Here is a 17,975-nt window from a genome sequence, read left to right as displayed (position 1 = left end):
TGTAGATACCATTGTGTAATCAACTATACTTTTTTATTCATCATATTTACATTTTTTTGAACATTGTTTGGAATAAACATTGTCAAAAGAAATCATGTATTAAAAAAATGTTCACCAAAAATTACAAAAAGTTCACCGTGCATTTTTTCATATCTTAATTTTTTTCTACATACATTACAAAAATTATCAATTTGCATTTAAAATATGTCCATCCTATATTACAAAAAGTTTATTATATAATAAAATGTTCATCGTTTGTAAAAAGAGCCTTGGCAACGAACCGACCCTAATAAAACGTGAAACGAAAAAAGAAAGCATGTCTTGCTGGGCCCAATTACCGGCCCATCATATATCAGCTAAAAGAGCGGATGCGTGTTCTGTGACGCAAGCGCCTCGATGGCTCGGTCACTACGACATCGTGCCTAAGTTTGTGGTTTCGATTCCTACCGAGGCCATGTTTTTCTTAAAGTTCGATGAAAACTTTCAAAAGAGTCCTCTTTAATGTTGAAAAATCACGAACGAAAAAAAAAGTCTCTCATAGCTTTTTTTCACTGTAAAATAAATGGCATTTATATGATTACGTGTACAATAAAAGGGTTTTCTGTAAAAAAACTTACCACGTCGGCATCTAACAAGAGTGCCCCACTAGACAGATGCACCGTTAATATGTATCCATACGTGGTTTAGATCTTTTCGTAACGGCTTGTCCCAAACTTGGTACTGACATATAAAAATTATCAATTTTAATAGTAATCTGTATGTAATGACCGAATTGTGATACTTCTGTGAAATTTACATCTAAAATCCAACAATAACAATATTTTAGCTCAATTCGATGGAACTAAATTAAAAACTCGATTACACAGACTACTCCAAAATGTCGTATTTTCGGCGTTTCGATGAGATCAATATATAATACTCCCTCCGTCCTAAAATAAGTGTCTAAAGCTTAATACAACTTTATATTAGAGCAACTACAAAATTGAGACACTTATTTTGGGACAAGGAAGTAACTTGGTAAGTCCGATTCAGTTGACCTAGACTGTTCGAGTAACTACTCCCTCCGTTCCTAAATATAAGTCTTTTTAGAGATTCCACTAGAAGGCTACATACGGAGCAAAATGAGTGAATCTACACTCTAATATATGTCTATATACATTCATATGCAATTTCTGTCACATCCCTGGATCCCTAAATAGGTTTAGCATTGTGCTCATGTTTACATTCATTGCATTCAAGAACTTGAAACAATTACAAGCAAGTGGTGAAACAAAAACCCCAAAAACCCTAGCCACTTCTAATTCAAGGAAAATTCAAATCTAGTTAAAATCAATGAACCCAAAATGGCCTCAAGAAAAGTTCAACTTTTCTGATAATTCATGAAAAAAAATAATCAGGGAAGAAAACTATTTTTAAAACAGATTCGGAATTTTGTTTAAATGCAAAAAACCACTGAATTCAAGTTTAAATTTAAATTCAAAAAGTTTTAAGTTTTCAAAAAAGTTGAAAACTTCAGGAACGGTTGGAAATATTCCAACTAATATTCTGGTGTGTTCAAAATATTTTTATAAACTATTTTGGAGCTAAAATTAATAGCAGATCAAATTAGTTAGCAAACCACAAAACAAAACAGAAAAAAATGAAGAAAAGCTTACGTGTCGCTCACCTCAGCCTAGCCCAGCAGCTCCTCTCTCGTCTTCCTCCTCGCCAGTGGGCAGTAGGAGCTGGCCGCCGCGACGTCCGGCGCCTCCACGCAGCTCCCTGCCTGCCTGGACGCCTCGATGCGCTGGCAAGGCGAGGATAACCTCCCCGCAGACATGCCCGAGCCCAATCCCTCCTCATCCCCCCCCTTGCTTCGTTTCCCCACTGCCGCCATTAGAGGCGAGCTCGAGCTCGAGCTCGCCGTCGTTCCAGCCAAGGGCATTCCCTCCTGAGCCGCGCAATAGCTCCGCCACATCCTCCTGAAGTTCTCCAGCTATGAGCCCGACGCCAGGAAGCCGTGAGTCGACCAGGAGCCACCATCCTCTTCCTCGGGTCACCGACGCTCGTCGCCGGCGTTCTCTCTCTACAGGCCACCCCCGAGCAAACTAGCGCTACCCCTGCACTCCCCGTGAGCTTGCGCAGCTTTCCCCTCACTTTTCCTCATCGATCCCTTCCTCTAGCTCTGTTTTCAATGGAGCCCGACGAGATCCGACGTGGGAGCTCGTCGCCGGTATCTCTCTGGTGAAAGGCTCGTCCTTCTGAGGCCACCGGTAGCTTTAGGCTGTTGAGTAGATGCCATAGGTGCTCAATCCCGTGCTTTTCTCCTTCGGATTCGACTAGCCCGACGATGCCTGAGTTTCGGCCGCCGCCAAGCTCATCGTCGGTGCCTTCTCCGGCCAGATCATCCTCGCCTGAGTGCAAAAATGGACCTGCGCGAGTCGTGGCGTTCTTCTAGTGCACTCAGCGCGGAGTTTGGCTGCATGTGCGCCGTTTCCGAGCCCCTCCGTCGTCTCGGTGGTCGCCAGAGGCTCACCGCCGGCGAGAACCACCTCGCCACCGGTGGATCTCAACTGGCCTGAGCCACTGACACGTGGGGCCAGCCTCTGGATGATTAGAGTTAATAAAAATAAAATTAATTAAACTAATCAAACACTGACATGTGGGTCCTGTTCTGTTAATTAGCTAATTAAGTTTAAACTTAATCTAAAACTGGCCAGAGTCACTCACCAGTGGGTCCCACTGGTCAGGTTTGACTTTCAACGGCCAGTTGGACCTGCTGATGTAATAAAGTATTTTTCTGTTTAAAATTAATTCCAGAATAAGTTCAAAACTTTGGAAATTCATAAAAGTTTGAATATAACTCCAAATTGGACAAATAATATATGTAAAATTATCAGAAAAATCCAAGGAATTTGAATATGACATTTTCAAACATGTTTGAAAATGTTAACTGGACCAAACATGTAAAATGATGAATAGGTTAAATTTAATAAATGCTTTGGACTTGGAATTTGATAATCATTTGAATTCCACTTCAAATACTATGATCAAACAATGTTCAATAACAACCAGCAACCCATCATACCATTTCCATGCATGCTAAAACAAGATGATCTGAGCATCAGGTCGAATCAATTAAAAGGGTATTTGTAAATACCTCGTTCGAAGTAATAATTTGAATCCTGAATCAAATCAACTTCAACTTAATAAATGGTAGCTATATTAGCATACCATCTTGCATCTTCATGCCATGCTCATGCATCATTTTGTTGCATATGCTTGTTATTGATTGATGTCATTTCTATCGGTAGGCTCCGCTCCTCCGGATTCCACCGAATATACGACTGACGGATATTGTCCCTCTGTTGAGCAATAAGGCAAGCAACCATTTTCATCATCCCGATAAATCCCATGTTCTCGCTCCTGCACTCACTTATTGCATTAGGATCAAATGCTTCAAATGCTTTTGCCACATTAGTTGAACCCACTTCCTTTGCATGACCTGTCTTAAACACAGTAAATAGCTGAACCTTGCAACCTAGCATACCTGGTAGATGCTTGAGCCATGATGTGCCTTATCCTGCTATGCATGCTATGCTTAGAGTTGTGTATGGTCTGTCATCTGCGTGATGAACAGAATTGTGAAAATGTGTTCAGTAAGTAAAGGTTGTGTGTTCAACCTGATTTGGTAAAGGTACCGGTGAAAGGCTATGTAGGAGTACATGGCGGGTTGTTTCATTGGAACCGTCCTTAGGAACTGAGTTCCGTGTATGTAATCCAAGACTAGATACTACCACACGTTGGGATACTTAATTGACCTTCTCGACTTATTACTCGCTTAGTACTCGGTCCAGGAGTTGCAAGTAGTTTCTGGTGTTTATAGTCATGCTGGAGGCCGTGCATAGCGCTAACCTGAGAGGTGGGCTGTGATGCGGTAGGCAGTGGCACGGTGTACCAAGTGGCACCCGGATGGTGGGCTTGGGAACCCTGCGCACATCGTTTGGGGCCGTGGCGGAAACCTCGGCCGGACTTCCGTGCGGGTTACCCTCAGATAGGCGATAGACCTGGACTAAGTATTAGCATGGTTAACGGTCGTGGCCGACTCCCTCACTCGGCTTCCGCTTGTAGGTTGCCGAGGTGCATGACGTGCACATGGCGATAAGTGGCGAGAGCGTGTGTGAACAAGTACACCCCTGCAGGGTTATGATCTATTCGAATAGCCGCGTCCGCGGATATGGACTACTTGAAAGCATATGTTGTTCATAGATAACTTTAATGGCTACTCATAAAATTGTCAAGATAAGCGTGAGTGTCGTGGACGGCATTTCCGTATGGAGACGGAATGATTCCACGATCGAGTATTGTTGTGGTGTTAGTGGACTCGTGTGCGAGAAATCAAGTTGTCAAAATTATTTAAAAATGCAAGCTGTCTAGCCACGAGTCAAATGCTGGCTTTCCGCATGAAACCCCACAACTCCTTATTGATACATTGCATGAGTAGATAGTTATCCTAAAGTCTTGCTGAGTACCTCTGTATACCTCTGTACTCACGTTTGCTTAATAATTTGTTACACAGGTTGTTAATGACCCTAATGGAGGGTTCTATCTAGACATCGACGACGACGAGTAGCTGGTATCCCAGCTACGATCTGGCCCTAGGGTGGGTCTATAGATAGTCAGGCCATGTGTCTTTATCTTTCCATCTGTCTGTAGTCAGACAGCTTTACTCTTCCGCTGGCTTGTAAGAATTGTGTGTATCACTTGTGATGAAGGGTCGTGAGACCCCTACTTTGTAATATTATGTGTGTGGCTCTTCCGAGCCTTCTAAATAAAGTTTGTATGTTTATGGTTATGTTGTGATGCCATCGATGTATCTATACATATCGGTATGCCATGCGTATGTGTGATGTATTTGATATGTATGGGGTTCGATTACCTAGTCGTAGACTTTAGCAGCATTCCTTACACGGAAATGGCCCTTTGTGATCCAACGAGCCATGGTAGTTCGCTACCGCTCCGGACACATTGGTTGACCGGCATGTGTCCTTCTTAGCTGTTGTGTCGGTCCCCTTTGGAGAAATGTCACGCGATGTAATGGAGTCCCTATAACTTGCTACGACTCGTCTACATTCGCTGGTGACCGACACCTGCTTTGCTGGGTCATGTATGCATGTCCCTATGCGGAACTGCCGCTTTGGTTCATGACTAGACATGTCGATCCGGGTTCTCTGTCACTGGATTGCTAGCGACACAATTGCATACGCGAGTCAAAAGGCGCAAATGGTCCCGACTAAGGTAAGGCTGCACCTGTGGGGATAACCGTGCATGAGACCACAAAGAGATGCGATGTGTTACAGGCTGAATTCCTATGACTTAGGATCGGGGTCCCGATAGTTTTTTAATGAAAACTTTTAAAAGACTTATATTTAGGAACGGGGGGAGTACATGACACTGGAATACAAGACTCAAAAATTCCGAATTTTAACAATTAAATACCAGGAATGTGGTAACTGCTTTTCGACAGTACCGAACTGAACTCGGTTGCACCACTAGGACGGCCAAGCGAGCCTCCCGCGAAGGCGCGGCCGAGGCGACCGCCGGCGCTGTGCGCACCACCCCTCCGGCCGTCACGAGCGCGTAGCGACGAGGCCATGGCAAGGAACTCGCCGAATGCCGAGGGCGCCAAGGAGACCGCGACCTCCACACGCCCATCCTACTCAGTGGCGTCGTCAGCCACATCTGCCCAGCGGAAGGGCGCCGGACTTGGTAGCCAGGTCGGCGCGATGCAGCGGTGGCGTTGGCCGCAGGACCAGCACACCGGGCGATCTTGCCAACAGCTCCGGCCATCCTCCGGCCATCCTCCGGCTAAACCGCCGTGCAGATCGAGGGGGATTTCAAAATCGCCCCCCCCCAATCTCCAGAGCCCGCGTCCGTACCGCTAAGTTGCGTTGTAGATCCTTCCCATGCCTGATCAAGTAGCTTGTGTTCAGGTTGTGATAAGATCAGCAGGCTCTAAGCATATACGACCTTCGTTATCTTTACAAGGACATACTGTATTATACATATATTCCGATATTTCGAATAAAATTAAGAATAAATAGAAAAAAAGATGCAAGAAAGTATTTCGGTAAATACGATAACTCACTCATGGAACAGGGATCTGCATGATCACATCCAGGGTGAACGTTCACATACAAACTTATGCGCTCTGCATATTCTTGCACTTCGTCTGAAACTTCTCCACTACTTCAAGACCACCAAACCTGCTACGATACACGGACAGAAGGTCAAGAAGCTCCCTAAAACCCTTACTCCACAGTCCACACCATCTTCCAAGTAGTATGCCCCTTTTGTGAAGGCCACCTTTCCATTCCGGAGCTGCTTCAACTTAAGCTTGCCTACCTAAATAAATTTTGGATTTACACCATGGACATTGATACAGCAGATTTGGGTAAATCTTGAGGAAATTTTGTCCAAAAGGACCCCCTGTCGAACGAGATTGCCAAAAGAGACCAGCTGCGAATGGAAAGGAGGGAAAGGACCCCCACCCCGGGTGGCGGCAGGCACGCCAGGCGGCACGTGGCACCTGCCGCCACCGCACGAGGCGGCTGGGGCCTGCCGCCACGGGCGCAGGCGGCCGGCAGGGCTGCCGCCACGAGGCCAGGCGGCCGACTTCAAATCCCGTTCCCGCCCGGCTGCAACGTAACGGCGACAAAGCGGTGGGCCCTGCCGCCTCGGGAGCAGGCGGCCAGGCGGGCCCTGCCGCCTCGGGAGGAGGCGGCCGACACTGTTTCCGCGCGGCAGACCGGCCGACACTGTTGCTGATTGTGCTGATTTCCGTACGCGCTGATTCCCAGGCTGAGACAGATATTTCCCGCTCCCACCGACGAAACAGTGGGAATTTTCCCCCCTCCCACCGACGAAACAGTGCGAAACTTCTTCTTTATAAGCGAACCGCGTCGCTGCCTCCTCTCTCACTCTCTTCTCCTGCCGTTGCCTCCCGTGTCACTCTCTTCTCTTTCTCTTTCTCACTCTCTTCTCTTTCTCTCAAGAGCTACTCCGTATGAATGTTTAAGTGACGATTTAGGACGCTTTAAAGTTAGATTTTGAAGACGTTGTAGTTGAAGAAAAGATAGATCAAGGTAAGAGCTTTCCATATCTGTTGGTCGTGTTTGCATGCATGATGTATTTATTTTGTTTGATTAGTTTCTAAGTATGTGTTTTCTTTTGTCTTAGGGAGCGTATTATCACTTTTGTCGAACTATTTTAAAGACGTTGTAGTTGAAGAAAAGATAGATCAAGGTAAGAGCTTTCCATTTGTGTTGGTCGTGTTTGCATGCATGATGTTTTTATTTTGTTTGATTAGTTTCTAAGTATGTGTTTTCTTTTGTCTTAGGGAGCGTATTATCACTTTTGTGGAACTATTTTGTCATGCGATATGAACTACTAAGTTGAAGATCAAGGTATGAGACTTTGTTCATATTTGTGTTCATGTGATAATAGGTCGACTATGTTCATATATTACCGATGATTTGTTCGTGTTTGCATGCAACTGGTATTTAGAAAGGAGCCGGAAAAATGCCTATGTAACTAGCATTTTTGTAAAAAACATGTAATAATATGTTAGCTCCATTAGTATTATTACATGCAAGACGCGTGTGTAATATATTTGTTTATTTGATAATTTGTCAACCCATAGAAATATGACTCGTGATATATATATATATGCATGCAGTATGTATTTTTAGACTTTTGCTAGCACGGAAATTATTATGTGTGTAATATTTTTGTTCATATGAAAATAGGTGGAATTCGCTGATATTATTCTGGTGATATATTATATTCGGAAGGATATCCTTATTTAAACCAGAGGTATGAATGACATATTGTAATTCATCTTCTATTTATTTTATAGATGTAGTGTCACGATAAATGATACAATATAAATTATTATGCTTAGATGTAATGGGTGTTGTTAAATTGTTATATGTAAAAAAGATAAGTAATGGATGTTGTTATTACAATGTAAATATAAAAATATGATTTTTAATGGACTAACGATGTAAATATGGCTGCTCGTTAGGTACTATGGAAAATTTGTTAGTGTTTTATGGGCACATCGTACGTGAGGGTCCTTCTGGTGTGGATGTGTCTAGGTGCGGGATGACTACGGTTGTAGTGAAAGACATGGTTAATGTAGAGTATGCGGCAGTTAGAAGGTGCATCCGATCGGTGTTTGGTTCAGCGATGAATGGAAAAAAAATGACCCTGGAGGCTTTCGTGGTTGAGGGAGGAAATCGTTGGGTTCTGCGACGGGTTACTGGTGAAAGAGCATGGGCGTCGTACATGGGTTTTGCAAGCAATCCCAATAACTCCATGTATGGACAACCCATGGTTTATGTGGAGTTCATTTCTGCCAGTGATGTCGCCGAGTGCAGTAGCGGTGCCGGTGAGGCCGAGTTGGCCATAACTGTAACCCCCGACGCCGGCCCATCGGAACCAAGGGGTGGCCAACAAGTGGCCATAACTATAGCCCCCGACGCCGGCCCAACGGAACCAACAGGTGGCCAACAAGTGTATGACATGGGATATTGGTCTGCGGTCGTTGACATGAGCGAACATGTCGAGGGATTGCCGGAGGCGCTAGATGATGACGATGATGGTCATTCTTCTGCGTCTTCGGAATCAGATGATGATGAAGTTGTTCCTCCTCAGAAGGCGATCGCTGCAGCAATCAACCCAGAGTTTTTACAGGTTATGAGCATCACCAATGAATTTCACTCTGTTGCTGGCCTAGACGCGGGGAGTTTGGCCGTTGGACAGATTTTCCCAGATAAGAAATCTGCTAAACAAGCAATACATAGCTATGCAATTTCTATACACAGGCAACATAGAGTGAAGCAGTCTGATAAAAAGGAGTTGAAGCTCATATGCATCCATCGCGAAGCGGGTTGCCGCGGAAGAGTTATTGCTCACCAAAAGCCTGGGGTATGTCAGCCATGGCATGTCACAAAAATAGAGCAACATGGTTGTGAGCAAACCGGCACTCTTTCAGAGCACCGCAATGTGACTGCAGAATATGTCTCACAGGTGATGCAAACCATTGTGCAGCAAAGTCTTAATATTAGTATTAGGGCTTTGCGTGCAACTGCATCTGATCTGATTGGTTTTCCTGTCAGCTATAGCAAGGCTCGTCATGCAAAGGAAAAGATATTTCAGAGGTTGTATGAAACCTATGAGGAGGCGTACTCTTTTGCCCCTAGAATGTTGCATCAGATTTCAGTTGCTAACAGGGGGACTCAAGTTTTCCGGAAAGAACGTCCAAATCCATTGAACCCGGACGAGCAAATCCTGGACCGCTTATTCTGGGCATTCGCCCAGACTATACAAGCATTCAAGCATTGTCGTCCGGTTGTATCAATTGATGGTACATTTCTCACTGGAAAGTACAAGGGCACACTCTTAGTGGCGATGGCAGCTGATGCAAACAATCAACTTCTTCCTATTGCCTATGCACTAGTGGAGAGCGAAAACAAACATAGTTGGCTATGGTTCCTGTGTTGCCTGAAGATGGGTGTCATCAAAGATCGGGAAGGGGTTTGCATCATCTTTGATCGCAACACCGGACTATTAAGCGCGCTTGAGATAATTAAGGCTTCACAAGATCCAGATTGGGGGTGGCCCGATCTGGAGACAAGGTGGTGCATGAGGCATTTGGCAGCTAATTTTTATTCGAAATTCAAAAACAAAGATTGGTTCAAGCTATTCAAGAGGATGTGCATGCAGAAAACTACAGCAAAAATGAATGCTATCTGGGCAGGTATCAATGGTCAGATCAAGCGCGCATCCCTCCCGGCGAGAGAAGACCGGAGGGGTCGTCGAACAGCAATAAATTTGAGCCAGTGGATTAATGAGAATTGTCCCAATTTGTACAAGTGGGCGCAGTCTCATGACACTGGCACTAGATACGGTATAATGACAAGCAACATGTCCGAGGTGTACAATGGTGTTCTTAAAGGGGTGAGGGCACTACCTATCACAACACTAATTGATGAAACTTGGAACCGGACTGTGTCATACTTTGCAGATAGAGTCACCGTTGCCAAGGCGCTAGTTGATTTGAACAAGACCTGGTATGAGAAGATGCAAAGACATCTTGATGACAAAGCAAAGAAGTCGCAAAGACATGGGTGAAGGCAGGTAGATGCACTTAGGAATAAATGGGAAGTTAGTGTGCAAGCAAAGTTTGTGAAGGGTCACCACAGGGGAGAAAAAAAACAAGCTGTGACGCTTGGCGCAACCTCGTGTGAGTGCACTTTCAACAAGCCCAAGCTTCTGGGATATCCTTGCAGTCACGTATTGCGGGCAGCTGCAGATCAACAAATTAGTGTCGAGCCATACGTATCACCATACTTTAACATGCACAATTTGTACAACACTTGGAACGGTGAGTTTTGGGCATGGGGCATTGATACGAACTACAAGCAATTATGGCCAGAAGGCACCACATGGGTTCCAGATCCCGCATTGATGCGAACCAGCAAGGGACGGCGTCAGTCTAGGGGTCATCGCAATGACATGGACCACAGCCAGTTGGGAGAACCAAGGCGATGCCGCGTATGTAGGTGTGTTGGTCACCCGCGTAGGGAGTGTCCGTATCGTAACAACAACACTGCGTGATATGTAATCATGCTATGTATTCATAATTTCATCGTGATGTAATATTCGGAATATGTATTTTAATTTAATCGTGATGTAATATTCAAAATATGTATTTTAATTTAATCGTGATGTAATATTCGGAATATGTATTTTAATTTAATCGTGATGTAATATTCGGAATATGTAATTTAATTTCATCGTGATTGCAGGTTATGGCTGAAATGCCCCAGCTTTTGAATGGTTATCACGACAACCACCACCGTTGCCAGCTTTTCATAAATCCAAATCATGAAAATCCTCCTCAGACCTTCCGGCTTCGAACTGTAAAGACGCCCTGGTCAATAGATAATCGGTTCCTTGAACACCTTGAGGCTTATGGACTCCTACATTTTGCGAACATCGCAGCTCGTCGAGGTAGTTTTACTGCCGACCCATCCCTTTTGACATCCCTCGTTGATAGATGGAGACCGGAGACCCACACATTTCACTTTCGATGTGGAGAGCTTGCACCTACTCTAAAAGATGTGTCAATGATCACAGCTTTACCAATTAGAGGTGTGCCAGTGGTACATCCACGAGTTTCTCCTAATTGGCCAGCAGATGTCTCTGCCCGTCTGAGGCTCGAAATGCCCATATCAGATCGTTCTGGTCCGCCTCGAGGTGTCTCACACAGCTGGCTTCGTATTAACTTCGAAATTTTATCTACCCATGCTGATCCTGAGACAACGAAGAGACACTTGTTTGCATATTTGTTGTGGCTCTTCGGTGTGATGTTTCCTAATTCTCACGGGGAGGTAGTTTTGCCTGGTCTCATCTATTTTACCGCAAAGATAGTAGACGAACCTTTACCCCAAAATCCACCATATAGCTTTGGTTCTGCTTTGCTTTCTCACACATACCGAGGGTTGTGTGATGCCACTCAAAAAACGACATTCACATCTAAAGCTCCATTACTTTGTGTCTCCTACGAGTTTCTACAGTTGTGGTCCTGGGAATACTTACCTGTAGGACGACCGCAGATAGTAGAACCCGCAACCCCATACAACTATGGTGAGGGTGTTGTAACTATGTCCACTCGGTGGATGCTGGGTCGAAAAAAATGGTCTACTAAAATTGCAAAAAATTGTTACCCCATATACCATGATCAGTTTGAGCTTCTTAACGACTCACTAATAACATGGAACCCGTGGACTGAGGCGCACATTGATATGGTATTTGGTTCGCAACACATGCCAGTGGAATGCGTGAGAGATAGTGCCTTTTGGATGACTCGCTGCAATTTACTCTATCTATGGTTTGTGGAACCGTATAATCCTGACCGTGTCATGAGACAGTTCGGTCTATATCAAGATATTCCACCACCGGTTCCAAGATGTATCGACGAAGAAACTCATAAGTAAGTAAGATGTGACCTAGCTAAATAGATATTCCATCAGCTATTCTTGATTTTTTTTTGTTATCTATAATTACAGGATGAGCAATATGGGCAGATCTGGTGTGGACTGGAATGCAGAAAACATTGAATGGATAAATCAGTGGAATAATGAAGCTCTACAAAATATAGTGCCTCAGCAACGGTAATTTTACTAATGTTAATTTAATTATGTGCTTATAAAATACAGAATGTGATGTCAATTTAGTAATGTTAATTTATTTATGCAGAACGTACGATGCAACTACGACAGAAGCGTACTATAATTGGTATCGCATGAGCACGCGTACTAGACTGACGAGTGAACCACCTACAATGCCAACACATCCAACGCATATGGAACAGTTGCAGAGACGGATGGACACATCATCAGCTTACTATCGTGACCCCGCGGTAATAATCAACATCTTGCTATTCAGGTCCATCATTTCATGAACAATTTAACCAACGAACAACGATTTTTTTCAGATTGATATTTGCACCCAAGTACAAGCGATGGCGAGGGAAGGAATGCGAGCCCAGGGAATTGATCCTAAAGGCAGGTCCTTCTTTAAAAAAATTAGCGAATTCGTCAGCACAAGGTTTACGAGATGCGGTACAGAGAACGACGTTGTCACTGCAGCGTACAACATTCCGGAACCGAGGTCAGCTAGACCGAGTGCGGCGCCGTCGTCGTCCATGCGGTGGGGAGAGGGTCCTAATACTACGCCGACACTTCCACGACATGACTCGTCTCTACCAATACATGGGCAGACATCACAGGTAAATGCTCCAGATTTAGGTTCGACGCCCGAACAGACTCATTTCGTGGTGCAGGATGCATATACAGCATATGGCGCACACACTCAAGGATCTCAGCCATATCTGCCCACGCGAGGGATTAGGATGCCCGAGGAGAATCGTTGGGCTGAGACAAGCGAGGGAGCACAAAGCTACAACAGCGGTCAGGTATGTACAATTATAATAAGCAATTACATAACTTCTATTTACACATCTTTTTGCTACACACAGTTTATTTTAAAAACAATTTTTCGTGGAGCAGGAAATTAATGATCCATCATGGGAAGATGAACATACCCAGCGTGGCGTACAGAAAGAAATACTCACAGAAACCCATGATACTCAATGCACGCTCCCAGGAATGATAAATGATTTTTTCGGGCAGGACGTTATTGGTCCATCTTATATCAATTCTGAGTCACAGCCATTCACCTACAATTTAGAATCATCATCTCAATATGGATTTCAGACTCCACCACCTATGCATGAGTCGCAGACACAGGAACATGAGGGATAGTACGGTCGTGGTCTTCGTGAACACAGACCCCCTGATCGATTGTCACCCTCCGGTCGTCGGGCAAGGCCAGCTGGTCGTCGTCGCATAGGGTGATTCGTCTATGTATGTGTGCGAACAATTGCATCTCTCTATGCCAGTTTCAAACTTTCAGATGTACGTACAAGACATCTATGTAGTTTCATGAAATAAAAGTTCTCGATATATTTGAAGTTGCTTCCATAAAATAAGATACATAAAATAAGATTCATAAAATAACATACATAAAATAAGATACATTAAGATGTAGAGTTCATAAAAAAAACTACATAAAGTCGTCGTCATCCTTTGACGATGCAGAACTCTCGCCCTTTGACGAAGCGCTACTCTTGGCCTTCGTCGATGATGCGCTCTTGGCCTTCGTCGATGACGCGCTCTTGGTACTCGGCATGAAGATATCGTCTTCGTCCTCACTATCGTCAATCCATAAAAAGGGATGTTTTACTCCACCTCCACCGCGTATGTGTTGGCCTTTCTTCTTCCATCTTTCATTCAACCGCAGAAGTTCTTTCCGAATCTCCTCATATGTCCTTGCAGGCCACCCATTCCTAGCTAATGCGTGGGCAACCTCATTCAGTAGCGTGTCACTACTGATGAGTTCGTCCCATGAAACTATTCTATTATCTATCTTGAAATTGCTAGCTAAGCGCAGAAGACACTCGGACATACCACTATGAAAACTACGATCGAAAGGATAATGAGACATTTTCAGCACACTCCTTACCCACCCTGGTCTGGAGGGGGTTTTATAGGTGCAGCAGAGCGAGATGACTAACTAATGGCGGGAAAACGAGGAGGGAAAGCGAGGCGGGAAAGCGAGGGCGGGAAAGCGAGGCGGGAACAAAATGGCGGCAAAGCTATACGCGGGATAAAATGGCGGAAAAGCGAGGCGGTAAATAAATGGCGGGATAAAATGAACATACACGTAGCTGAAATTAAGATACCCATTGCGGAAACTAAGATAAACATTACTGAAAATAAGATATAATTTGCCGAAATTAAGATACATCTTACAGAAATTAAGATACAACTAAGACAACTTAACATACAATAAAATAAATCTACTGAGTCCAACGTGGATATTTTCCTTTTCCATCACCAGCTTCTTCTGCTGCCTTGGCGGCACGAGCCCTTTCTCTCTTTCTCTCCCTCTCAGCTTCACGGGCCTGTTCCCGCTGTCTGTAAACCTCCTCCAGCCGAAGTTTCTCTTCTTGATTTTTCCTTATCATCTCATCAAGAAAAGCCCTCTGCTCCACACAGTAATCTTCCCACTCTTTCTTCTGCTCTGCTTTCTCCTCTGCTTCAGCCTTCTCACGACGCTCTTCCAAGTCCAAGTTAGCCCATGCACGACGACCTCTTTCACGAATCTCGGTCACCGCCCAGTCCGGCATTTCCGTGTCAATCCAACGATAGTGCATGCAGAGAGGAGGAGGAGACTAAAGGATGGATCAGATTCAAGTAAACAATAATATCAAATAACAATAATCTGGATGCCTTGAACATACCGGAGGCCTGACGTACGCAGAAATAGATTCGGGTGGATCAGATTCATAATTGGCGCACATGAAAAACTTCATGCCCAACCAATCTGAAAAATCCGTCACCTCCTTCACCTTGCAGACATCTCCGCACCAACATCGAACTGCTTCCACCCCCCGAGGCAAGCTTCCACTCTGCATTTTCCTAGGCCTAATGCTCTGATCCGAACAAGGCAAACTCATACTGACTATGGAGGTGCAGGTGCTTTGAAGTCTCGCTGATGGTGAAGAGAGTTTCACTCCCTGCCTCCTTTTATAGGCCCTGCCGGATGTCTACGCGGGAAAAAAGGGCGCGAAAACGAGAAACTGCAGCAGGAAAATTTGGCGGGAAACTTAGGCGGGAAAATAACGCGTGGGAATTTAGCCGGGAAACTGCAGCGGGAAACTTAGACGCACATGACTATATACAAAGCAAAATGACAGAATCTACATTCTAAAATAAGTCCATATACATCATATGTAGTCTTCTAGTACAAACTTCTTAAAAAACTTATATTTAGGAAATCTCCCTCCGTAAAAAATAAACTCCCTCCGTTGCTAAATATAAGGCATTTTAGAAATTGTACAATAAACTACATACGGATGTACATAGATATACTTTAGAGTATAAATTAACTCATTTTGTTCCGTATGTAGTCTCCGAATGAAATACCTAAAAGGTCTTATATTTTGGAACGGATGGACTACATCCAATACCGCATGCAACTTAGAGCGGCAAAATTTCGAGCGGGAAGCGCAGCCTCGTAGTCAGCGAAATACATCCAATACCGCATGCCTCGAGCGGGAAGAGCAGCACAGAGCGGCCGGCCGCCTTGGGAGGTGGCGGCAGGGCCCACCCAACGCTGTCTGTTACGGGCAGGCGTGGCGGGAACGGGGCGACCAGCCGGCCGCCTCAGGTGGTGGCGGCAGGCCCCAGCCGCCTCGGGCGGTGGCGGTAGGCCCCACGGCCGCCTCGTGCGGTGGCGGCAGGTGCCACGTGCCGCCTGGCGCGCCTGCCGCCACCCGGGGTGGGGGTCCTTTCCCTCGTTTCCATTCGCAGCTGGTCTCTTTTGGCAATCTCGTTCGACGGGGGGTCTTTTTGGACAAAAATTCAATCTTGAGTGGCACCTGATACTCTGATTATCTGTTTTCAGGTAAGCCAAAGTTAGCATTGTAGTATGATTCAGCTGAACAGGTTAGCATATCTCTGAATTCTAGGTGTTACAGGGTACTCAAATTCAACAATTTTTAATGGAGTAGGAGACAATGGAATCAAGAAAATCCAGACAAAGTTCAACAAGCAAGACATTGAGAGACATGCCATATAAATGTTTGGAGAAGTTGAACAAGGAAGATGCACCCTGAAAGTATGCCAATTTCTTACTTATCCTAGCTTATAACTGAAAGGTGGAGTATCACCACATACTCTTACCTAGTCATTGCCAGTTAAGATCAATGTTCATATTATTCGGAAACCACATATGGCGCACTTGGTCAAAAGTTCCAGTGTAAATGGTAACTATCCGGCATACCAGATTTTGCCAAAAAAAAAGGGAAACAATACAAGATATTTGATGTGATTACAGTAAGAATAATTACTGGATCAGGGCTGTAGGATAAGAAAGGTTATGTTAAAGAGAGTTGGATTATCTTGGTGGTGCAGAAATTCTATTTTCCTCTTCCAAATTTCCAGGGCACTTTTTGTTCATGTTTAGTCAACGACTCTATACAATTAACTAATTGGATGTTTTTATCCGTATAATTCTCAGACTGTAAGTTCAACATTATACTCCCTCCGTCCCAAAATAAGTGTCTTAAGCTTAGTACAACTTTGTACTATCTCTAGTACAAAGTTGAGACAGTTATTTTAGGACAGAGGAAGTATAAAGTAATCATGGCTCCCGATAAAAAGAAAAGCAATCATGCATGGCTATGTTCGCTGCATTGAGGCCAGCAGATAAAAGAAAATCCACAACTTTGTTGATCTTATATCTGAATGATGTACATGGGGGCATGGATGGACAGAGATTATGAGTATGCATCATCTGTGCTTGGTCCTGATTCATGAGGTAAATGAGGCATAATGAACAGAGATAACGTGGTTTACATGACATAGGTGAAACTTTTTGCTGCACATATTCAGGATGTTACCTTGTGGCAATAAATGCTTGTAACCTGGGTGTTCAAGATGTTACCTTGTGGCAATAATTCTGGTAAGTGGTAACCCAGGTGTTCAGGATGTTACCTTGTGGCGATAATTCTGGTAAGTGGTAACCCAGGCGTTCAGGATGTTACCTTGTGGCAATAATTCTGGTAAGTGGTAACCCAGGTGTTCAGGATGTTACCTTGTGGCAACAAATTCGGGTAACCCAGGTGTTTGCATATCTGAGACAAGAGGCCATCATTTTGCCCATTCCCTTGTCTTCTCACATACTTCTCATTTGTCCAGTATGATAGATAATTAGTGTGAATCACACCTATGACTCGCCTGAACCTACTTTTTCCATCTTCGCCCATGGTGATACCAATTTAGATGCTCGGGCTCTGTGATAGCTCCAACAGGTACGATGCTTCTCATTTCTTATCAAAACTCCGGCATAAGGAGAGGCCAAGCTCTTTCAATCAAATAACCTCAAAGCAAAACCCAATGAAACATTTAAGGCCTTGTTTGGTTTCTCGAAATTTAAATGGGTTTGGAGGGGATAGAAAGGGATTAAATCCTCAAAATCCACTTAATCCCCTCCAATCCGCTTCAATCCCCTTGTTAGAGGGATTAACCAATCCTCAAAATCTTATTTGGTAGAAGTGGATTGGGGAGGTTTGGAGAGGAGGGGATTTGGTGAATCCCTTCCTTCGACCCAATCCTCTCAAATCCTCGGGGATTTGCTTTTACCAGTCCGTGAAGGAGGATCCTGAAACACATGGATAAAAAAAGATTGAAGGGGAACGGAGGAGATTCGGTTAAGCAAACCCTTCTTACCAAATGGGCGCCCGAGGTTCTGTGGGGTTTCTGGTCCTTCCGTGATTTTCCTCTCGAAACCTCGTGAAT

General features: G+C 44.4%; 1 protein-coding gene and 1 long non-coding RNA gene across 3 annotated transcripts; both read left to right on the top strand.

Annotated features, from left to right (window-relative positions):
• The first annotated feature begins 7,331 nt into the window (after nucleotides 1-7,331).
• LOC123446810 lies at nucleotides 7,332-10,978 on the top strand. Of its 2 annotated transcripts, none has more exons than XR_006631441.1 (3): nucleotides 7,332-7,445; nucleotides 7,788-7,854; nucleotides 10,854-10,978. It is a non-coding gene; the product is annotated as an uncharacterized LOC123446810 (long non-coding RNA). The 2 variants fall into 2 exon arrangements; XR_006631442.1 differs by lacking the exon at nucleotides 10,854-10,978 and adding an exon at nucleotides 8,066-8,108.
• Nucleotides 10,979-11,694: 716 nt separating this feature from the next.
• Nucleotides 11,695-12,511, top strand: LOC123450699 (serine/threonine-protein phosphatase 7 long form homolog). Its single transcript, XM_045127824.1, has 3 exons — nucleotides 11,695-12,040; nucleotides 12,117-12,221; nucleotides 12,307-12,511. The coding sequence occupies exons 1-3, from the start codon at nucleotides 11,712-11,714 to the stop codon at nucleotides 12,509-12,511; spliced, it is 639 nt and encodes a 212-aa protein (XP_044983759.1). The 5' UTR covers nucleotides 11,695-11,711.
• The last annotated feature ends 5,464 nt before the right edge of the window (nucleotides 12,512-17,975 follow it).

Source organism: Hordeum vulgare, chromosome 4H, assembly GCF_904849725.1.
Source record: "Hordeum vulgare subsp. vulgare chromosome 4H, MorexV3_pseudomolecules_assembly, whole genome shotgun sequence".
NCBI lineage: Eukaryota > Viridiplantae > Streptophyta > Magnoliopsida > Poales > Poaceae > Hordeum > Hordeum vulgare.
Note: the sequence above shows the minus strand (reverse complement) of the source record. Positions and strands in the feature narration are given on the sequence as shown.

Excerpts from the sequence above, each read along its gene's own strand:
- LOC123450699 (XM_045127824.1), top strand. The coding sequence starts at position 11,712 with ATGTCCACTCGGTGGATGCTGGGTCGAAAAAAATGGTCTACTAAAATT. Across the intron at positions 12,041-12,116 it reads ATCGACGAAGAAACTCATAA|GATGAGCAATATGGGCAGAT; the intron begins GTAAGTAAGATG and ends CTATAATTACAG. Across the intron at positions 12,222-12,306 it reads AATATAGTGCCTCAGCAACG|AACGTACGATGCAACTACGA; the intron begins GTAATTTTACTA and ends TTATTTATGCAG.